This window comes from Chlorocebus sabaeus, chromosome 7 (genome assembly GCF_047675955.1).
Source record: "Chlorocebus sabaeus isolate Y175 chromosome 7, mChlSab1.0.hap1, whole genome shotgun sequence".
In the NCBI taxonomy this organism is placed as follows: domain Eukaryota; kingdom Metazoa; phylum Chordata; class Mammalia; order Primates; family Cercopithecidae; genus Chlorocebus; species Chlorocebus sabaeus.
This window is the reverse complement of record NC_132910.1, coordinates 106,646,519-106,671,246: the sequence shown is the minus strand read 5'-3', so window position 1 is coordinate 106,671,246 and position 24,728 is coordinate 106,646,519. Positions and strand designations below refer to the sequence as shown.

Genomic DNA, 24,728 nt, shown 5'->3' with positions numbered 1-24,728 from the left:
GTTGGTACTTACCTGCCCCCCCATCCTACCTCTGGAATGGCAGTCTATCGGGAATGTGTGTGTGTGTGCGTGTGTGTGTGTGTGTAAATGGATAGAGGGAGCAGGATGGAAGATATACAGAATGTGCCAAGGTTCCCCTAACTGTGTGGTCTTGAGCAAGCCACTTTCTGAGGGTTAGTTTCTTTATCTGTAAAATGAAGATTCTCATATCGCAGGATTGTGAACAGCATCAAATGAGATGACAACTGTGAACATAATTTTAAATTTGGAAACTACTCACATTTTAAAATTATTATTCCCACTTGAAGATTTTAGAATGATGTAGACAGACGGAAAGATGTATGGAAAGAAACGAAAGCATTATTCTTCCTCCCAACAGATATTTTCACTGAATACTAACTTGATTCCATAGTTTTGCTTATGAAAGAATAAATGCTCATGTAGATGAATGGGTGAGTGGATGAATGGATGGACAGATGTAGGTGAGAAAGGTATTTTTGTCATTAGATCACTTATTTTACAAAATGTAAAGTCTCTATATGTTACACTTATTATTTTTAAGGAAATGGGATAGAATGTGACCTACAAAAGTACTTCAACTGTGTTTCTCCTGTACTTGGTAAGTGTTTAATTTACTTTTGTTTTCAGGATTTATATTAAAGTTGCTCAAAGTAATACAGGAGATTAAGTCAAACTATGGATAGCCCAGAAATTAAACAGAATATAGTACATACGAGAAGATCTTTTTGTAAGTGTTCTTAAATAGTAGCTAACAAACACAGGCAGTACACAAAAACAAACAAAAACCCTCTGATACTAAGACACATCTGAATTTTCAAATTTTGTTCTTTTTTATAATCAAAATATCCTAGTTGTTTTTTTATTGTTCCACAAATAAAACATGTTTATTGTGAATAGTTAAAATACTACAGAATAGAAAGGAAATCATGTAAAAATAAGTAGAAGTTTTATTACTGAGAATTCCTCTCACTGTTTGGGAGTAATCTTTCATTCGTTCATTTCATTGTATGTACATGGCATATAAAATTTTTTCATAAATGTAATTATAACTATACATGCCATATTTATTTGGGACAAGTTGTTATTAAAGAGCCCACTCTTTTTTTTTTGCTTTTACCTTAACCTGGAACAATCGCTAACACTTTAATATATCCTACCATCACTTTCTCCACATACACATCTCCATATTTATCACTTGAAGTCATGGGTTGTTTTATTAAAACAGAATCCCAGTATATACCCTTCTACACAACTTGCTTTTCTAACCCATTGTGGAAATATCTCCAGGATAGCAGGAATAGATTGAAAAGGTTCTTTTCAATGGTTGTAAAATATTTCAAGGTATGGCTATAGGTAGAAGGAATCTTTTTTTATGTAGACTACAGACTGAACATGCAAAAGCCATATTACTAACTGACAGACTTGAAATGATGTTGCTAGATTTCTTCTGATTCCTTATCGCTGTTGGAGGCTGGAGGGAGAGCTTGGAGAAAAAAACCATGCATGCAGTTCAGCAGGGACTGTTGTGGGATAAGGGGGTCAGAAGAGTGTGTGTGTTTGTGTGTGTGAGAGAGTATTATGTACATGAGAGTATATGTATGTAAGTATGTGTATGTGTGTATATGTGTGTGTGAGCTTATGTGTGTATGGGAGCGTGTGAATGCATGTGAGTGTAGGGGAAGAGTGGTGGTCTTTACCAGCAGTGCTAAAGAACTAGCAGATGCATGCAAAAGTTATCTCCCAGAGAAGTCAAAGTTAGAGTCTGATAAACAAACTCAAAGTTTGTCAGTTACCAGGAGGTCTTGGTAAACAACGGGTTCATGAGAACAAAGGGGTTCAGTATCAAAACCAAAGGAGAAACAAGAACCTGAGTATCTAGCTTGGATGAGGAGCCGTGAGAATGGGCACTGCGAGGTGGTCCAAAGGGAAGCTGGAGACAAACACTACCTGCTGCAGGGACTTTTTTCCAGTATGCGTTTGCATGGATAGCCTGGTTGCTCTGAAGGAGCCAAGAGAGAACACTGAATGGAGAACCTCGGGGGTTGATTTGGAAGTGACCGGGCCAACAGAAATAAGAGACTGCAAATACCCAGGAGCACATTTCATACCACTGTATGTTGAGAGAAATCTGAAGATGTTTAGTGTAAACCTGAGACATTGGTTTGCAGGGTTGTCTGACTGTCCCTCTCAAAGTGACATGGGGTCACACACTTTCCATCTTTCTTCTGTCCAAATATCTGATATTTTACAGAAATAGACCCAGATACTTCTTGAAAATAATTTCTTAAATCCAATAAAAATCCCAATCCAGTGACTCAATGAATTCAAAGATAAAAACTTCCAGGCCTTATATTGTATCTCTTCTGTTACATTCAGAGTAACATATAAACACCATTTGTTGTTGGTAACCACTTTTTTTTAACATTGAAAGTGAAATGATAAACTTTATAAAACTGTCCTACCCATGATGAAATATTTCTCTTCTCTGAATTCCCTGTCCTGATTTTCATTTCAGACCACATTGAACTTAAGGAGTTATGTACAGTGGGAACACATAACTCTAGCTGCCCTGTTTCTTGTGAAGAAACAGAATACCCTGCTACTATTTCTTATTCCTCTTTTCCAAGTCAAAAAGCTTTGAACTATCTTTCCAAGAAGTTGAATCAAAGCCGGAAATACATCAGGTAATCTTACTAGCCTTTAAAACTACTGATAATTAACATAGATTTTTTTTTCTTTATTGAAAACCCTCAAAGACTTAGTAAATGAAATTCTGATCAATCAAGGGAGGCAATAGCTTTTTTCACTGAACTAACAATGAACCCATAGAATTTTAAAAGTAGATAAGATCATATTGCTCAACTCCTTACTTTAATTGTGTGAAGAGGAAAATGATGCTTGTGTGAGTAATTTGCTCATGATCAAACCTTTATTGCCCACACTGGGGAAAATAATAATGTTGACTGATAACAATGGATGCCTTAAAATGTGAAAATTTCCTACTTGTACATTATACACTTTGAGTCTTCTAATAACTGTACAAGGTAGATGAAACAGAAATTAATATTCTATTTTTACAGAAGAGGAAACTGAAGGACATCGTATTTTAAGAAATGGTTCTGTGAAGGTAGTCAGGGGCCCAGAAAGAAGTTATGCCCAAGAACTTTGATGCTGGTCCCCATGTCTTTGCAACCTAGATACATGATTCCATGTTCCCTGATTAACTGAAAATTAAATTAGTCCTCTTTCTGCTATACCATACTGCCTCTTAAAAATTACAAATCAAACTTCATAAATAACTCTTTGTTTTTTAACAGGGAAGCAACTTTAGCATTTCTCTGTGTTTCTTCTTTGTATTTTTAGGACTAGGACATGAAGCAGCAATATATATAGTATAGTGGTGTTTGTAGTTATATCTATTAAAATAAAAATATGTTAACTAACTTAAGGTTGATGTACATTTTCACAGATGCGTACATAATTTGGAAAGCATGCTTTGATTACAATGTTAGCTTTGTACTTACTTTAATAAAATAAAAAAAGATATTCCTATGTAAATGCTGAGATAATAAAGTGGTCTTTACAGATCAGAAAGAAAAAGGATTTTCATCAAAACAGGGCTAATGGAGTGATTCCAAACAGCAGATAAAATGATAAACAGCTGTAAAATGTACAATTATGTTTGTTTACACTTCCAACTCCAGCACAGACATCTATTTATATATTTTGCTTTAATGTGGGAAACTGATTTGCTTTTAATATTGTTCCTGATATATTTAAATATGATTTAGAAGAACATTTCCTGTGTCTTTTGGTTGATGGAAATCTCCTGAGTTTCATAAATATTTAATATGCAGAGAAAGTAGGCATGATTTTGGAGACATACTGGTGAATCAGAAAAGAAAGCCATGTGTGAAACAAGAGGATCCTAGGGAATGCTGTTTTTTTCTTTTTTCCCCCCCAAAAACTCAGATTATTCTTGAAACAGGAGAGTTCTCTGATTTCCCCTTGCAGAATGTGCAGAAGGGGTGTGGCTTGCCTGTTCGGTGTCCTCGCAGCTCAAACTCCTATGGAGAGCATGCAGAGGGGCAGGTGCAGAGGCTGGGGGAGCGCTTTGGGCTCCTGACCCATGGTAGTGTCTAGGGGTGGGTGCCTGCAACCCTAGGGTTGCAAAGCTCTTTCAGTTTTGCTGTCTACAGATGGCTGGAGGTTTAATCAACTCAATGGACCCTCTGCCTTATCGTAAAGGCAAGGGCCAGTGTGACAGCCTTCTGTATCCCAAGTTCTTGCCCAGTGTCCCAGAAGAATCGGATTACACATGGGCTCGAAGGATGAGTGCAAGATTTTAATGTGTAGTGGAGGTGGCTCTCATTGAGATGGATCAGGAGCCAGAAGGAGGGATGGAGTGGGATTGCGATCTTTGCGTGGAAGCAGGCAGCCTATGGCTAGACTCTTCTCTGTACACCCCCGGCTGAATTCCCTTTGGTGTTCAGATGTGCCTCCTCTTCTCTCTTTCTCTGCAGCATCATTTTGCCATCACTGGTTTGTTGATCTGCTGGTCTGCTGGTATCTTCTGGAGCTTGGGGTTTGGGTTTTGTATGGAGGCAGGATAAGGGGTGTAGTAGGCCAAAAGGCAACTTTTTGGGTGCAAAAACAGAAATGCCTGTTCTCATTTAGAGCCACTTTATCCAGGCCTGAGGGTGGGCCTTTGCTAGGGAACTGCCCTCTTCTACTCAGTATTTTTCTGTTTCCTGTCCATATAATTATGAATAGTTCTCCAATTAATCCTATCACATAATGTACATGTAGGGACCTTACATGGTTTTAAATAGTGGAGGCCATTACCAGGAAGACTAAGGTGAGCAGCTGAACAAAGGTGGCTGGATTCAGGGATTGTTCAGCTCCTACATAGAGACAGTTAGAAGTCACACATATAATTAAATAACTGGTTTGTGCAAAGGTACTGGAAATCAGAGAGTGGTAAATCAGAAAACAGAAATGCAGTTTGTCAGGACGGCAAATGTGAAATGTTAGCAGCAGTCGTTTTAAAAGAAGCAACCCCTAACTTAATCATGAAGCTGCATGTGTGTCTTCCTGGGACAGAAATAAAGGCTACTTCATGGTCAATCCAGGGCCTCATGAGGCTGCTGCTGGACCTCAAAATGTTGAGAGACTTAGCTTGACCGTAGCAGGCAATGTGGAGTTTACCCTTGAAGATAAGGGTAAATTGTGTCTGAAGTTAGGCCAACCTCATCAGTAAAACAAGTGAATTTTTAAAATTGTTCTGTTTGAACTTAACAAATTTTGAAATAAAAATTGTATAAAATTGTTTCCTTTATGCCAAATTAATTAATTCCTCTAATGTAGCACTCCTGTTCAAGCATCTGGAAGCTCTTTAAAAACTATCTTGTGATAGAATTAAAAAATTTAGTTTTTATTTTATAATTGTGCCTCTCCTGACACAAATAAATATTTTTGGAGTTAAATCCTGTTAAATCCTGAACAATTTCACTATTGCCATGAGGCACAGATTCAGTGAGACACAAATGATTGGACAAAACAACTGCCTGAGAGAAGTTGAGCAAATATCACAATATTTTTGCAGGGGAATAATTTATCTTCTCTCAAAATCGCAGGTGGATAATGCTTGGAAATGATTATGAATGTTGTGCTTGGGAAATTAAACAATATTATCAGTGCACATGCAAATTAGGAGCACAATGGAGGCCAAAGAGACTGGAATATTACTAAAATTTCTGGACTTCCAAGACAACTTTATTATTTCCATTACTTTGGGAACTGGTTTATCATTTGTAAATATTACTGCAGTCCCTGATTATCTACTTAAACATAGTACATTCTCCTGTTACTCAGGGTTAAACCAGTGGAAATTAAGTAAACATATTAATGATATATTTTGAATTAAGTATATTTGTAATTATTGATTTCAAAAATTGTAAACATTAAGGAGAGTGATTTACAGCCATGTTCCTTAGGTGTGTTAAAGATCACCACATAATTTAAGAAATTCTGCTGATAGTATCCATTCTTAATGGATACTATTATTATTATTGCCATTTTAAAATCAGAAGGTGCTTGGTTTCAGATTCAGCTTATAACACTGAGAGGGTAATATTGATCCATTCATTTGTTGGTTTTCATCTTTAATTTGCTCCCTTATTTGTCCATTTTACATATAGCTAAGGAACAACCTATTATTTGTTAAGATTCAGGAGTAGTCTAAGCATTAGACTACACCTCAGTGTACAACAGACAAAAATCCTGCCTTGCTGCGCTTCTGTCCACTGGGATGGAAATGGGTGCTCACTGCATATAGTCTTGTCGGATGGTGTAAAGCACTGTGAGGCAGTGGCAGCAGAAAAGCAGCCTGGGGAAGCCAGGGTCAGGGAGGGTTGTTCTCAGGTCTGTGGATTATTGTCAGGAAAGTCCTTCCTGACAATACTTGTTGAAGTGGGGGTGCATTAAAGTTGGAAACAGAAAGACCAGTTAGCAAGCTATTGCAAAAATCCAGGTGAGAGGTCATGAAGACTTGGGCAAAGGTGGTAGCTTTGAAGGGGTGAGAGGTCGTAGGAGTCCAGATATATTTTGAAGGTAACACAAAAAATGGGATTTCCTGATGGACTGGCTACGGAGTGTGGAAATTTACACTATAAATAAGGGAAATGTGAAAGATTTGACTTGGAACTTGTTAAAGTTGGAACATCTATTGGACATCCAAGTAGAAATATAAGAATGAACTGAATATATTATTGAAGTTCAAGGTAGGGGTCTGGGCTAGAGATAGAGAAAGTGAGGGCTTCCAAGACCATGTAACGAGCTATTAATATCATTTTAAAAGATGTTTAGCCACTCCGGTCACGTATAAAGATTTCAAACAGACATTAAGAAAACAGAGTCTTTGCCTAAATATACTAATGACATATAGTTAATAATTAGTATTCATCGAACACCCAATATACTTCAGGCTCTGTGTCAATTTTGCATATACATAATTTAATTTCACCTCACTACCACTCTGAGCGCAACTCTAAAATCCTGACTACTCATGAGGAAACCATGACTCAGAAAATACAATGTGATTTCTTGAAGGTCATGTAAGTAACAAAAGACCAGAACCAAGATTTGAATGAAAATCAAACACACATTTAAATGTTTGTAAATACTTTATTCAGTAGATATCTACATTTAATGCCTTTTTCTAGTTTCTCAGGAATGAGGTACAGAAAAATTATTGGAGAAAATTATTTTTTCTTAAAAACCAACATGACAAAATGCCTTCTACATCCTGCTAATGGTGCTTAATATTAAAAACAATCCTGTGTCCAGTTTAACATTAAATAGCGTATAAAACAAAAATGAATATTACTTTTATTAGATGGGAATTAAAAGTAATGCTGACAATCTTAAGCTATTTTAACTCTATTTTTTATCCCTAGAGAGAATCTTGTAAAAATTGAAATTAACTATAGTGACCTAAACTATAAGATAACCCAGCAGCAAAAGGCAGTGAGTGTGCCTGAGTTACTTGGTAAGTGTTATTTAATTGCTCCTTATCATTATTATTATTATTATTTATTGATACAGAGTCTCGCTCTGTCACCCAGGCTGGAGTGTAGTGGCGCGATCTCGGCTCATTGCAAGCTCTGCCTCCCGGGTTCACACCAATCTCCTGCCTCAGCCTCCGGAGTAGCTGAGGCTACAGGTGCCCGCCACCAAGACCAGCTAATTTTTTGTATTTTTAGTGGAGATGGGTGTCACCATGTTAGCCAGGATGGTCTCGATCTCCTGACCTCGTGATCTGCCCACCTCGTGGTCCACCCGCCTCGGCTTCCCAAAGTGCTGGGATTACAGGCGTGAGCCACCGCGCCTGGCCTAATTACTCCTTATTTTTAAAAATTTTTATCAGTTTTTTTCTTTCATATTTAAGGTTTAGCTTATCAATGGAGGACAAGAATTCAATTAAACTTGTCATTCAGCTGCTATTTAAATCTGTCATATTTCCACTCCCTAGAAAACACTGTATAACCTCACATGGACTTTTATAAAGAAAAGGCTGGTGGTGTTTCGTCTCCACTCACACTCACATCAAACTTTACTATTAGATTCCTCATCAAGCGACTCTTGTAGAATGTTTCATCTATCCTACACCTGGGTAAATGTCAGCCACCGCATACCTCCACACAGGGCTCTATCCCAGAGTGGCTTAAAAAGAGGAACCTGAGAAAGCAAAATTAGGCATTTCCTTTACAACCACTGCCTGCTCACTTGCCTTCTCCGCACAGTCCCTAATAAATATAGTGGCTGATTTCCTAGATCTCATCGCATCTTAGAGGAAGCCATGTCGGAGACAGAAGAAGGCCTTAGACTCAGGCAAAAGTGATAGCAGTCAGACATTGCAGCTGAGCCCCTGAACATGGAGGAAATATGTCAATTCGCCAAAGCTCTTGGAGAAGCCTATATTTCATTATCGCACTTTACAAAAACAGAATGGTCCTAAGAATGGCCTAGGGCAATGAGATAATGGTTAATAATGTAATCTATTTATGAAAGCGGTGCTGGAGTAGTCAGATTCAGAGACAGAAAAGTAAAAGAGTTGTTGTCATGGGCCAATAAGAGGAAGACTGAGGAGTTAAAGTTTAATGCATACAGTTTCAGTTAGGGAAGATGAAAACATCCTGGAAATAGATAAAGATAATGGAATAGCTGCATAACAATGTGAACGTACTTAATGCCACAGTACTGTATACTGTGATTAACATGGTAGTTTTTATGTTATATATATTTAAGCACAATAAAAAAGCACAAACAGTAAATATAAGTATCAATTTAAAAATATCAAAAAAGGCAATGTTGTGTTAATATATTTTGGTTAAAACCAATATTATGAATGCATAAAAAGAAATACAGTTTTGACACTTGATGTCACAACTTGCTTAGAAATTAATTTTCTGGAAAACATCATCATCCAGTAGTGCCATCTGGATGGCACTTTTCTGCTCCTCGTTTAACACCTAGAAATGAGTTTGTAATTATCTAGAATCTCTAATGAATTTACCTAGATTTTATATCCTCCAAAGTCTTAGAGTTATATGTTTGGAATCAGATTTTATGTTTGCTTTTCTTCTCTGCTTTTTATGATGATTTGTATGAATATTGCTTTGATATTACCAATTGCTATTACCTTATTCATATCAAATGTTAAAATACAATTAACCAATCTTCATCTCAGTTATGATATTTTGCTTCAACTAATTTAACTTCTGATAATGTTTGTTTTTTTATGAAAAATAATGACATTCAATCTTTACTGTTTTTATTACAGCAGATCTTGGTGGTCAGTTGGGTCTATTTTGTGGGGCCAGTCTGATCACGATCATAGAAATTATTGAATATCTATTCACCAATTTCTACTGGATATGCATTTTCTTTTTGCTGAAGATATCTGAAATGACCCAGTGGACTCCTCCACCTCAGAATCATCTGGGAAATAAAAATAGGATAGAGGAGTGTTAATGGTAATTTAGAATAAAATAATTTGCTTTTCTCTTCATGATACCTTCAGATTTATCATGACTAATACATTGTTATGTCACTGTGCTATAATTTTAAGAATTCAATAAAAGCCATTAAAGATATGTATCTCTTTATAAATATTTCTATCCTTCTATTTGTCTTTGTCTGCATATATATGTGTGTGTGTGTGTGTGTATATATATATATATATATGAAATAAAGAAATAAGAACTATCTTTTTCACCTTTGTGTTCCCTGCACCTAGAACAGTAAAGATTATGTAAAAGACATCTCATAAATGTTTTTCAATGAAAGAATATTGGTGTAGTGAAAAAAAGACATTCTTTATGACTTAATATGTAAACTAGACCCAATAAACTATACATGAGGAAACAAAATATTTCTTTATTCAAGAAATGGTATGTATAATTTATGCTTTATAAAGTTTTAAAGAATTTTTATTTTCATTAAGATTCAACATACTTTTTTTTTTTTTCTATTTTATGTGGAGTGTTCTATTTTAAGTGACTTTTGGAGGGACAGAAATCTTTGTTTCCCATACAGGTGGTACTTAACATCAGTCTAATTGAAAATAAAGTTATATGTATACTATCTTGAAAGTACATGGCATTTTCTCATTTTTTTCTCAAGTACTTCTATTTACATACTTAGTCCAGAGAGGAAATTCAGGAGTTTCAGTGTTCTCTCTACCCCTCGGGTAACAGATCTACTTTCGGTCTCTCAGAATATTCAATTAAAGGTGACTTTTAGACGAATTCTCAAACATATTTAAGAAATGATAATCAAGTCAAAGAATCTATCCCCTAATTTATTCTCAGTGGTATTGCAATTTCTTCCAAATGTAAGAGAATAACTCCTGAAAGTCTTGATATTGTTTTCCAGCTTAATGATAAGCAAGTACTAGTTCCGTGAGAACGAGGCCAGTGCAATTTGATGGTACTAACATTAGGAATATGAATATCTCATAACTCAGAAATCCCAATCTTGGGTAAATACTCTGGAAAAATTCTCCCACCAATGTGGCATGCAGCTTCTGACCTTATTGCAAGTCTTCTACTTATCCTTTTTTTTTTTTTTTTTTTTTTTTTGAGATGGAGTCTTGCTCTTTCACCCGGGCTAGAGTGTAGTGGTGTGATCTCAGCCACTGCAACCTACGCTGTAACCTCTGCCTCCAGGGTTCAAGCGATTCTCCTACCTCAGCCTCCCAAGTAGCTGGGATTACAGGTACCTGCCACCATACCTGGTTAATTTTTGTATTTTTAGTAGAGATGGGGTTTCACCATGTTGGCTAGGCTGTTCTCGAACTCCTGACCTCAAGTAATTCACTCACCTCAGCCTCCCAGCATGTTGGGATTATAGGCATGAACCTCCAGACCCAGCCTACTTATCCAAATATTGATTCCAATTATAGCCATGTGCAACTCTTTGAATGCAATAACTTTTTTGCTTATCTGTAGTGGTAGATATCATGAAAATTATGCATGGATCTTTTTTTTCCAGCTCATCAGCTATCATTAGTGTTAGTGTATTTTATGTGTGGCCCAAGAAAATTCTATTTTCTTGAATATAGTGATGCCCAGGGAAGCCAAGAGGTTGGAGACCTCTTAATAAATTAAGCTAGAAGATACTATTCTTTCTCCTTTTTTTCAATATATTGAAAAATATTGAAACAATTTGTATTTTGAGTGATTCATAGAAGGACTCCACAAATTTTGTTGTGTCTAACATAAAATGGGTCAAGTAGCAGAATACAATTGAGAAAATGCTCCTATTTTTTGAACTTGAGGAAGTCTATGTTTTAAGAAGTGTTAAGTATCACATATGGCTCACTAATTTATCTTCCAATATTCCTGTGGTAAGAAAACGACAAATACATGTGCGGTTGACCCTTGAACAATACAAGGGTTGGGAGCACCAAGTCCCTGTGCAGTGAAAAGTCCACGTATCATTATGGACTCATCCAAAAGTTAACTACTAATAGCCTCCTGTTGACCAGAAGCCTTACCAATAACACCAACAGTCAATTAACATATATTTCATTTGCTATATGTATTATACACTGTATTCTTTTTTTTTTTTTTTTTTTTTTTTGAGACAGTGTCTCGCTCTGTCACCCAGGCTGGAGTGCAGTGGTGGGATCTTGGCTCACTGAAAGCTCCGCCTCCCGAGTTCACTCCATTCTCCTGCCTCAGCCTTCCAAGTAGTTGGGATTACAGGCGCCCGCCACAACATCCGGCTAATTTAGTCCAGACGGGATTTCACCGTGTTAGCCAGGATGGTCTCAATCTCCTGACCTGGTGATCCTCCAGCCTCGGCCTCCCAAAGTACTGGGATTACAGGTGTGAGCCACTGCACCCGGCCTATACACTGTATTCTTAAAATAAAGTGAACTAGAAAAAAGAAAATGTTATTAAGAAAATCATGAAGAAGAGAAAACACATTTACTATTCATTAAGTGGAAGTGGATCATTATGAAGCTCTCCATCCTGTCTTCTTCATGTTGAGTAGGCTGAGGAGGAGGAGACAGGACAACGGTTGGTCTTGCCATCTCAGGGGTGGCAGAGGTGGAAGAAAATCCATGTATAAGTGGACCAGTGGAGTTCAAACCCACGTTGTTCAAGGGGCAACTGTATTTTACTTGAAAGAGATAAAATGGGGTTGATGTCATGGAAGAGCTAACTAGCTGAGAACCGAGATTATTAAAATTTAAGCCTCCTTAAAGGTTTGGAAAAACAGATTGTTGATCAGTTTAGTTTCTACCAACTACATTTTATTTACAAGGTGACATGCCACTGCTATTAGTATGTACCGAAGCTTAACATTGTATCTTATTATATCCCCTACCACCCTCAAACTGGAATCAAAACACCTTACTAAAATGTGGGAAGGATGTGCAAGAGACATGAAGAGCTGAGCTGACTCCTGAGTAAATACCTTATCTGAATATGAGGGATAGTGGAGAGGAACACCTTTGAAATTGTTTCTGGGATATGGGGATGAGGATGAAGGTTCAAGGATACTCTCTGACTTTCTCACCTCAAAAACATTTTTCTTATTTTACTGCATCAAGTTGTACCAGATCTGGGATTACACTTGTGTGCCCTGCATCCTGGGAAGAATGACCATGCAAATATTATACCGATTCTTCAGAAAGTATAAATATTCCTAAGGGAACAGATAGATCGAGTGAGGACTCTACACCATGTGACTAACGGAGGGCTGACTGGAAATGCTGACCCACTGCCTCTGGTAGGGATAGTCCTATAATCTTTACCTTTCTAACAGTACTTCTTCTTGAAAATGGACAAAAGAGGATGTTCAAGGAAGGATGTTTCTGCTACTTGTCTGTAGATGGTAGAATGACTGAACGAGAAAAATCTCACCTGAAGAGGACAAGTATGAGATGAGACAGGTGAAAATGGAAAGGGAGAAACTGTGAGAGATGGGAAGAGAGCATGTCAATGACAAATGGGAAAGGATGCTATTATTCTTTTCCTGAGAGAGAGGCTCAGAGCGAGATAAGTAAGATTCTTGGTTCTCTCAAGGTGGGGTATGGGTCAGGATCTATGCTGAGACAACCCCTGGATTTGCTTTTCCCCGGAAGTGAAGAGGTGACCTGAAGGCAAACTCTGACATTAACCCAACAACTCTGTTTGAGTTATTTGAAAAAGCGTATCAGTCAGTATCCCTTCATGACCTACCTAAAAGAAGAGCAGGTTGGAATCATAATTTGGGGTTTTCTTTCCTCAAGTTATGTTGATCATATTCATACTTCTGTATATTCATTTATCACTGGTGATTCACCCACAGAATATTCATAAAGCACCTAGGGGACCTGGCATTACTGGAAGCTGCCGGAAAAGATAATGTAGAGATACAAGGGACAATAGATATTCCTACACTAATGGAGCATCCACTTCCCAAACATCCTGGGAAAGAGCACATATCCTTAGTCAGGAAGGATTTGATAAGATCTTGATTGCAATAATAGGGCAGCAACATAAAAATAAATGAGCTATCAATCCATGAAAATACATGAAAGAACATTAAAGGCATATTGCTAAGTGAAAGATACCAATCTGAAAAGGCTACATACCACAGGATTCCACTGATATAGCATGTCAGGGAAGATGAAACTATGGAAACCATAAAGAATTTTGAAATATCAGTGATTGACAGGAGCTTGAGGGAAGGAGGGAAAAATGAATAGATGGAGTACATGGGATATTTAGGGCAGTGAAACTAGTCTGTATGATACTGTAATGTTAGATACATGTCATTATGCATTTGTCAAAATCCATAGAATGTACAACACAAAGAGTGAATCCCAACGTAAACTATGGACTTCAATTAGTAATAAGGCATCGATATTGGCTCATCAATCGCAACAAAAGTACTACAATCATACAAGATGTTAATAATAGGGGAAACTGGGGGTGGTGGTTTGAGGGGGTATATGGGAGCTCTGTATTTTTCACTCAGTTGTGTGTGTGAGTGTGTGTGTGTGTGTATAAACCTAAAACTGCTTTTAGAAGTGTATTTAGGCCGGGCGCAGTGGCTCATGCCTGTAATCCCAGCACTTTGGGAGGCCAAGGTGGGTGGATCACTTGAGGTTGGGAGTTCGAGACCAGCCTCACCAATATTGTGAAACCCCATCTCTATTAAAAATAGAAAAAATTAGTTGGGTGTGGTAGCGGGCGCCTGTAATCCCAGCTACTTGGTAGGCTGAGGCAGTAGAATTGCTTGAACCTGGGAGGCGGAAGTTGCAGTGAGCCAAGATCACACCACTGCCTTCCAGCCTGGGCAACAGAGTGAGACTCCATCAAAAAAAAAAAGTGTATTTAAAAATGGGGAGGCAGTGGCTCAAGATGATAGAGATTCAGGCTACAGGAGTACATTTGTAGGAATATTATGTACAGACTAAGCCAATGTCAATGATTCTCTGGTAAGAACACTCGTGTAACACTGCCATTTCCTGGCCAGAGTGCTGTGAATGAACAAGGAATTTTCCCATTGTACATTCAATTGGTTGGGAGGTAGATGGTCAGTGCTTCATAATGACACCCGGTAATATGATTTGGCTCTGTGTCCCCACCCAAATCTCATCTTGAATTGTACTCCAATAATTTCCATGTGTTGTGGGAGGGGTCCAGTGGGAGATAATTTGAATCATGGGGGCCGTTTCCCCCATATTTTTCTCATGGTAGTGAATAAGTCTCACGAGATGTGATGGTTTTATCAGGGTTTTTTGCTTTTGCATCTCCCTCATTTTTTCTCTTGCTGACAGCATGTAAGAAGTGTCTTTTGCCTCCCGCCATGATTCTGAGCCCTCCACAGCCATGTGAAACTGTAAGCCCAATTAAATCTTTTTTTCTTCCCAGTCTTGGCTATGTCTTTATCAGCAGCGTGAAAACGGACTAATACACCTGGAATCTTAGGTTGTTGAAAAAATTTGATTCTTGAAGGTTGAGTTATGGTTATGCTCCCCCTATTGCAGATGGAACCTGAACAGATGGAACCTGAAGTTTCATGAGCCTCTGGTAAATACCATAGTAGCAGGAAATGCATCTTATATAGAAAATCTGTGCTGGAAGATTTGGGAAACAACATGATAACATCAACTGAGGTGTGGTATATAAAGCAAAAATTTAATCTCTCCACTGAAGTTATATGTTATAAGAAAAGACTTATGGTTTTACTTATAGACCTAAATATAAATGAAAGGAGTAGACAATAATCCTAGAATGGAGATGTGTTTGTGGAAGGAAGTACCTGAAAATTGTGTTGATGTCATAGACATGGAGATTGAATGCCAAGGAAAAAATAAATTTAAGTTTGGAAAAGTTGTATCTGCATTTAAATATCCCTAGCAAAACCTACTGAAAGGCAGGCAAATAACGGATAAAGGAAGGAAATATGTAGTTTAAGTGGTAAAGAATTACCAGAAAAAACCTGTGAAATTTTTGGACATAGTTAGCACTATTCAGATTTAACCAACATTATATTTTGGCATATTTCCATCCTATTTTATGTGTATGAAATCATGCTATGTACATTAGTCTGAAACATACTCTTCAATTTTACCTGTTTAAAGTGTGTTCATGTTAACAAATAAAGATCTGGTTTATTAAACTATTGCACAAAATTACATCCATATATTGTGGTTGATTGGTTGATCTTCCCCTATGAATGCATACTTACATAGTTCCAAATTTCCACTTATAACAAAGACACTGCAATGAAATTCTGTATACATTTCCTTTTGGTATGTACCTGGAAGTGAAATTGATAAAAATTTTTTGGTATATGCATCTTTACCTTGACTACATATTGTCAAATTGCTCCCTGACATAATTGTACCAATTTATACAACCAACAGTAGCACATAAAAATTCAGAAATCCACCATTATCTTGTGATAAAGATTTCTCCAAACTAATTTGTGAGCATTGATTTTTTGCTATAAGAGCTCAGTAGGCATTGAAGGGCAGATGGAATTTGAGATGTCCTAGAGAACAGGAAATCATGGACAAGTAGGAAGAAGCTGCAGCTGAAAGATGACTACGTATCTGTGTAATTTTGATTGGATTCAGAAGATAGTAAACCTGCTACAGAAATTGTGACACCAAAAGAGTCAACAGGGTGAATGAACAGTCACACTTAAATTTTATCACCTGTAACATGATGGAGGGTGTATTGCATGACTTTCAGGTAGGTATTGGCTAATCTATCTAATACAGATATTGAGCAGCTTCTTAGGTTGTTTGTTTTGTTGTGGTGTGAAAGGATAATCGCAGTAAATGTCATAGTTACTGGGGAAAGAGTGTTCTAAATACAAATAGATGAGGATTTTGAATTCTTATCCAAGATCTTCACCCTACCACAAATTTAGAAAGAGCTACTGCAGTTTCCTGAATGAGGTGGTCAGATGGTGGTTAGGGCCAGAAAGGAAAATAGGCAGTACAGTGCCAAATGTTGGCAAGGAATATAGGAATATGAGAATTCTCATGTACTGGTGATGGTAATGTCCACAGGTACAGTCATTCTGGAGATCACTGTGACAGTACTTAAGGCAAATTAAATATAAACATAATTAGGACCCAGCAATTTTACTCTTGGAGAATGTGTGCGTGTGGGTATGGGTGCACATGTGTGTGTATGTGTGTGTGTGTGTACCATGTATATATGTATATAACATTTCTCTAGCAGGAATTATCACATAAAAACATAAAGAGACACATACATCTCAAGATTGGGAGTTGGGCACATTCTGGGATCCATTAGTAAAAGGTGTTACTTTGTAGACTGTTACATTGATGACACCCACACCTCCCAGTATTCATACCCTTTGGTAATCTTCCACATTGGGCTTGGCATTGTGATTCATTTTGACCAAATGGGTCAAATGTAATGTAGAGGATCATTAAGAGCTTGCCTTTAGGGACTTGTCCCTTTGAAACTTGTCCCAGCTGCCATGTTTAGGTCACATACAGTTAAAAAGGTCCTATGGAGGAGTATTGAGATATGTAACAAATGGCTAAAGTCTCCTTGGACAGTTGCCAGCTAAATATAGCTGAATGAGTGACTCTAGCCAAGGCTATATGGAACAGAAGCAGCACTCAGATGAATATGTTATTTTAAGCCACAAAATTTATATTAAAATAACATGGAGATATGAAAATATATAGCAAACAAGGGAAAGATAACGATAAAAAAAAGAAAAAACAAGAGAAAGAGAGAGATACAAAGAGAGAGAAAGAGAGGAAGGAAGAAAACCAAGTAGCTGCCACTACACTGGAAATTGCATGATTGTTGTCTCATGAATGATTCTTTTAAAGGTGTCTATAAGCACTCATTATTAACATGATTTAGAGAAGGGAAAGATACACAGTTGCATGACGCATGGTCTTATAGGTATGATATGGACAAATGTAGGAAAAAAATCAAGCTTGGCGATCTGGGCATGCTGGGGACAAAGCATTACATGCACAAATACCTCTAATACACAGAATAGATGAGTCTGTTTGGTCAAAGGTGGTCAAAAAGTCTACAAGACAAAGAAGAAAAATCCCCTCAGGACACCATTTCATTAGTAAATGCTCAACCACAAGAAACATTACAAAAGAAATGGAAATAAAGGAATAAAAAAATACTGTGTACATTAACAGAATACTTACATATCTATTAAAAGTGTGTTTCATAGTGTTTATAAAAACAAACATCCCACCACCAGACACCAAAAAATACAAATATGCCATAAAAATCATAATATACAATGTGTTTACAATATTGTATATACAATGTGCTACCTATGAGTTTTTTCCATATGATTCAACATATAGATATATCATTAACAGTTTTTATAAGTTAAGTTTGTTTTCATTTTAAATCATTACAAATCATACTTCAATGAACATTCTTAATCACAAAATGTTTTGCCCATTTCATATTATTTTCAGAGAACAAATTTCAAGGATTTCTTGATAATGTTTTTTATGTATTTTATGTTTTTTATGTATTTTATTTATGTATTACCTGTTTTTTATGTATTTCCAAATTACTCTTCACACAGTTAAAGACAAATTTGTAGTTTAGGAGTATGTCCGTTTTCCTGTATTTTCAACTTGTCAACTGCAAAGAGAGTTTTTGGTTTTATTTAGAGATAGAGTCTCTTTCTGTCAGCCAGGCTAGAGTGCAGTGGTGTGATCATAGCTCACTGCAGCCTTGAACTTGCGGGCTCAAGCGACCCTCTGCCCCAGCCTTCCAAATTGCTAGGATTACAAGCATGAGTCATCACATCTGTCCAGTTATTATTTTTATATTCTTTAAAAATAATTTATATAAGCAAGGATATCACTGTAGCATTGCTTATAATAATTGAAAATTGGAATTAATCCAAATATCCAACAAAAGAAGAGTTATGAAAAAATTGTGGATACGCTGTATGATTAAATAATACATAGTCATCAAAAACCATTACCAGGAAGCAGGGAGCAGACAACTGCAAAAGGCATAGAAAGGTTTCATGAGTGAAAATAGCAATGCATGCAGGATATTTCAAATATCTCCCCATTCCATTGGATCGAGGGATAACTATGAACTGTCTCAGCTTCCCTGGGACATATATTTTCTTTCTCATAATTAAACTCGTAGGTACTAAAAGGCTTGGTTGCTCCTGGTACACTCTCCTTTTGGTTTCTGGAACACAAGCAACTTGAACCTGTCATGAGCCCAAATACTGGCAGTTTCTCCCTGAGCTTCTTTTCTGTCAAATAGTTGCAATACCTACCTCCCAGCATTGCAGTGTTTGCTCACTCATCACCACCCTTGCATTGAGGCCATTCCCAACTCCTAATTTCCAAATTGCAAGTAGCCTCACCGCATCCTTGCACTCCTGATCTCCCTTCCTCTGCGCTTAATTTTTTCCCCATAGAATACATCATCCTCTATCATTTAATTTACTGTTATATTATTAGGTTGGTGCAACTTACTTTTAATATCAAAAACACAATTACTTTTGACCCAACCTAATACATTTATGGTGTATTTTCTGTCCCCCTCTGCTGGAAGGTAAGCCCTCTAAGGGTAAGGAGCTTTTTTTACCATCAGTCTAACCCATGCTCTTAGACCAGAGTCTAGCACATTGTGGGAGCTCAATTAATATGTGCTGAATGAACTGGTAGGTCTTGCTCCAGTGTATTAGGGCTGTAGCATGTAGGCAACTGAAATGCACAAGAAAACTGGGCTGTGCCTCACTACCCAATCCATCCTCAACTTCTGAGTGTCGATGTCTGGCTATTCTAAAATGGTTGAGAAAATCATGGTCCAGCTACAGGATGAAATTTTATGTGAACATGATATACTCACTCTATGAAAACTCTTAAGATGTGGAAAAGTGCTTAACTATGATATTGAGTGAAAAAAGACTCAATACTGTGTAATCTTTACAAAAAATATATAAACGAGGGAAAATACTGTAACTATAAGCATGGGGTTATTTCCTAAGAATACGTTGATAGAAAAAAAAAACTTTTCTATTATATTAAGGTTGGTATAACAGAGAACCATTTTTAAGTACACAAACCAGTTTTTATGGTAAAGGGAATCTTACAAAGATATACAATAGTTTCGTTTTCGGTACCTGTTGATTAATTTCACTCCATGTTAGATCCATTACTCCAACTCTCCAAATTCTCTCCTTCCCTCACCCCAAGTACTGCTCTGTTCATAATATTTTTATTGAAATCATTCTGTAATGAAGAGTTGACCTTTTTCCCTCATTTATTTATTATTTCAGTCATTTACTTACATAATGATGAGTTCAGGAAGTATTCTTAATTATATGGGCTATAATCCAATACTGTCATTATTAATTTTACTGCTCAAATCAGATTCATATGAATCACTGAGCAAATCAGGTTCTTTCTTCTCTCATCATCTGATATAGAAAAATGGATGAACATTTTAAATTTTGGTGACATTTGATATTTGTTTTTAGCATAATTTGGCAGCATAAATAACTTATGCTTGGAAAAATGATAATTTTTGAAAACAGTATTATTCAGTGGTGTTAGTGATGGTAAAATATTGATACTTTTTTGTTGTTATTCAGCTTAATTCATGCTTTAGTTTTAAAAGGAGCAAAACTTTCTAAATGATTTTTTAATGATGTAATGATGTTTTAATGATTAACATAATATATTCATAGTAATTTAAAATCAATTTAAATCTAGTCATTAAAATGTAGACAAACACATACAATCCCATATAAATAATGTGTAATTCCTAAATTACTAAGTGAAAACCAGAGGGGCAAGGTGCTTTTTCTTTTCACTTAGAGTGGTTGTTGCTTTTGGCAAATATCTGCAAATCACGTTCTTTTTTACGGCACCATTTAGAAGAAAGTGCATACATTATGCTTGAATGCTGGGATGTCTTCACATATATCAACAATGCTTTATTATGTGATAGTAATGATAATTGCTAACAATTTAAAAATTATTCCATTAACTTCATAATAAATTGTGATAAGTTCTGGACATCAATAATGCAAGAAAGCTGACGATACCTCTAGGTAGGCCAAGAGAGATTTAGAGGCACTGGGACTTGGTGAAGAGTGAAGATAGAAAAGATTCCTCGCTGAGGCATCCTTTGGATGGCACTGGGATGCCATGGGATTGAATATAGCCAGGGGAATTTAGAAACTTGAGAAGGAAGAATAATTTTTTTTTTTTTTTTTTGAGACTGCTCTCTGTTCCCAGGCTGGAATGCAGTGGCACGATCTCAGCTCACTACAACCTCTGCCTCCCGGGTTCAAGTGATTCTCCTGCCTCAGCCTCTCAAGTAGCTGGGACTGCAGGCACCAGCCACCATGCCCAGCTAATTTTTGCATTTTTAGTAGAGATGGGGTTTCACCATGTTGGCCAGAATGGCCTCCATTTCTTGACCTTGTGATTTGCCCACCTCGGCCTCCCAAAGTGCTGGGATTACAGGCAGAAGAATTTTTAATCTTGAGTGTTTTATATTCTGAGCAACTATTCCCTTCTGATATTATCCTTCAAATGTTCAACAATGCTTTGTTAAAAACTACAACATGGTATCAGCCATGGATGTGTACTTGTATGTGATGGGAAGGCCATTCCGGTAAATAAATCTAGAGCCAATGTAAAAAACAGACCATCAAGTGGAAAACACAGATACTTTATAAATTGTACAAATGCCGTTCTTCCTCACCAGCTGTTCTCCAGTATTTGGAGGAAGGACTCCTGACAATTCTGAATCCCTACTGTGTGACAAGGCTCCGGAACTGACTCCTGGGGCTTATGAGGGGATATGCAGTCTCTGACCTGATTTCTCCCACAGTCTATTTGACAAGAAGACAGTAGTAAATCATTAAAATTGTAAGAGAGAAGAATAGCAACGGTCTTCTACTCAGATACTATGGAAGCACGGACCTAACTTAGATTGGGAAAGCTGAAAAATGTCTTCTATGTTTCTGGAAGAACCTGTTACAAGGCTTAGAAAGAGCCCTCTCCCTGTCCCAAATTTCCCTTGTCAGAAGCCCATACAAATAAGATTAAAGTGCTAGTCATGGTGGCAGAGTGAGGAAGACTAAGTCTGTCTACTTTCATGGAGGATTCCCTCCACATCCAGCAAGCCTGCTCTCTTAGCAGATGCCCTAATGGAAGGATACAGTCAATGACATTCTTTCCCTACTTTTACAGTTCATCAGGGTTTGCTGTTGGAGTTCATCAGTCCCCACATCTGTAAACTCTAGAACCGATCTGGGTTTCAGGCAGAAGAATGTAAACCTTTTATACGTAGAGGGGCAAATAAGTATCAAGATGACTTTCCTCCTGCACAGCATATGGATTCTCCTGGTCTAGCCTTTATCATTGCTGTCTTGTGATCCATCTTTAGTGGAACATGTTCGCCCTTCCTGCTTCAGTCCCCACTGCTTGTGCCCCAGCCTTCCATCTCCTGTTCTTCAGAGTTAGTCGTAAAGTTTAAGGCCAATACCACCTGCCATATCTTCTTCACACTCCTTGCCTGCTTGCCTGACTAGAACTTTGTTACCTGGCACACACTCACCTGGTGTTAAAACTCCCACCAGATGTACACCACTTGCCAGCTGCTTGTTTATTGTGTTGTGAGATGCATCAGAGCATCCTGGTTGGAAGCTTGGGTTCTGGAATCCATTTGTCTGGGTATGGATACGGGCTTTACCCACTCACTCTCTGTTTAACATTTGGGCAGTTCCCCAAACTTTATGTGCTCCTGTTTCCTCATGAGTAAAATGGAGTCGATAATAAGAGTATATACTTAATAAACTGCTACAAGGATTAAACACGTAAAACGTTCAAATCACCATTGAACTTGTAGTGACTGTGGGATTGCTCCCTGATTGCCATGATGGTAGTTGTGAGCCTGAGGGGCAGCAGGGATCTGTTCATCACTGAACTCTCGTGTCTGTTGTTTGATGGTCAGTTGTAATACAGCACAATATTTAAAGAAATATACTTTTAAAAAACAAATTTTAAAACTTTTATTATAGTATTAACACTATCTTTAAAAGAACTCTTTTTGAAAGTGCTTTACATGTCAAGAAATCCAACAAGCTGTATACAATGAGTTTTGAATTTCAAACATTCAGGAATCAGGAAGAACTTTTGGTAAATTCACAAAAGGACATATGGTCAGTGTGACAGGAACATTTGTTCCTCCTGAGGTCTGAAGGGTCCTGAACGTTCCGATACACTTCACTGAGCACGAATCAAGTAAAAATTGTTCATGTGTATTCAAGGGTACAAACTTTTTGTTAGTCACCTTTTGCATAATTCTTTTTAGTTAATACTTCGGTAATATTACTGTCAAGTGCAAAAAGAGTAAGTTGGGTTGATAGGGAAAGAACAACCTTTAACAGGAATACAAATGAAAAAAAGAAATATGATGTGGGTGGTAACTGACTGATGAACTAGATCTTTATAAAGAGCCTTAACTTTGTCAAAAGATAATAGGTACTTCTTAGTGCTTTATAATTGCTTCTTATTAAAAGACTGCAAAAGAATTGTCAGGTGAAAATGTAAGATCCTTAATCATCTTAAATCGTGAAGTTGCTAATGTTAGCAACTTATAAAATAGTACAACTTATAAAATAGTACACTTTCTTTTCTGTAAATGTTATTCGAGAAATACCTCATATAGAACTCATTTTCCTTTATTACTCTTTTTATCACCATTTATATTATGTTGTATTATATAGAATGTTAAAGTTCAAAAGAAACATCTATTCAAAACTACATCTTATAAATCAGAAGAAAAAGTATAAACCTGCCTATACTCTTTTTCCTGAATTTAATGACCACTTCAACTCCTTCGCTATTTGTTTTGTTTTTATAAATAACAAGGTTGATCCAATTTTCTGGTAAGAAGGAAACAAAACAATCAAGTATCTAAGATGATTGTTTTGGATGAAAGATCCAATCAATAACGTGCATATCTAGACCTGCACTGTCCAATATGATTGCCACTAGCTTCATGAGACCACTGGGCACTTGAAATGCGTCTGGTCTGTAAAATGTAAAATACACACTGATTTTAAAGTGTATAAATACACACTGATTTTAAAATACACACTGATTTTAAATATTAATTAATGATTTTAAATGTATTACATGTTGAAATGATAATATTTTGCTTATACTGGGTTAAATAAAACATATTATTAAAGTCAATTTCACTGGTTTCTTTCTACTTTTTGAAGTGTGGCGCCTAGAAATCTTTAAATTTAAAAATCCACATGTCATATGTGACTTATATTTGGGTCTCACATTGTATTGCCATTAGACCATGCTGTTAGACACAACCCTTGCAGTTTTTTTGTTTTTGTTTTTGTTTTTGTTTTTTGAGATGGAGTCTCGCTCTGTCGCCCAGGCTGGAATGCAGTGGCGCCATCTCACCTCACTGCAATCTCCACCTCCGGGGTTCACGTGATTCTCCTGCCTCAGTCTCCTGAGTAGCTTGGATTACAGGCGTGTGCCACCATGCTCGGCTAATTTTTGTATTTTTAGTATAGACGGGGTTTCGCTGTGTTGGTCAGGCTGGTCTCAAACTCCTGACCTTGTGATACGCCTGCCTTCGCCTCCCAAAGTGTTGGGATTACAGGCATGAGCCACCACACCTGGCAGTTTTCTTTCTTTCTTTTTCTTTTTCTTTTTTTTTTTTTTTGAGACGGAGTCTCGCTCTGTCGCCCAGGTTGGAGTGCAGTGGTGCGATCTCAGCTCACTGCAAGCTCCGCCTCCCGGGTTTACGCCATTCTCCTGCCTCAGCCTCCCGAGTACCTGGGACTACAGGCGCCCGCCACCTCGCCCGGCTAGTTTTTTGTATTTTTTAGTAGAGACGGGGTTTCACCGGGTTAGCCGGGATGGTCTCGATCTCCTGACCTCGTGCTCCGCCCGTCTCGGCCTCCCAAAGTGCTGGGATTACAGGCTTGAGCCACCGCGCCCGGCCAGTTTTCTAAACAGACTGAAAAACACCGTGCTTTAGAGGAAAAAATAGTTATACTAATATATTAAGGAACTGCAACTACGTATTATTCAATATCCTGTCCAATACTTACAATTGAGGATATACAATTATTAAATAGGTGCCAAA

The 24,728-nt window shown here is 37.3% G+C and overlaps 1 protein-coding gene across 1 annotated transcript in view; it reads left to right on the top strand.

Moving 5' to 3' along the window:
• The window catches only part of ASIC5 (acid sensing ion channel subunit family member 5), a 37,054-nt gene extending 27,367 nt beyond the window's left edge, over positions 1 to 9,687 (top strand). Inside the window, exons 7-10 of the mRNA XM_008000085.3 lie at positions 563 to 619; positions 2,537 to 2,705; positions 7,479 to 7,570; positions 9,365 to 9,687. Coding sequence (XP_007998276.3) covers positions 563 to 619; positions 2,537 to 2,705; positions 7,479 to 7,570; positions 9,365 to 9,555 — 509 coding nt within the window. The 3' untranslated portion in view covers positions 9,556 to 9,687. The remainder of the gene's footprint in view (positions 1 to 562; positions 620 to 2,536; positions 2,706 to 7,478; positions 7,571 to 9,364) is intronic.
• Positions 9,688 to 24,728: the final 15,041 nt, after the last annotated feature.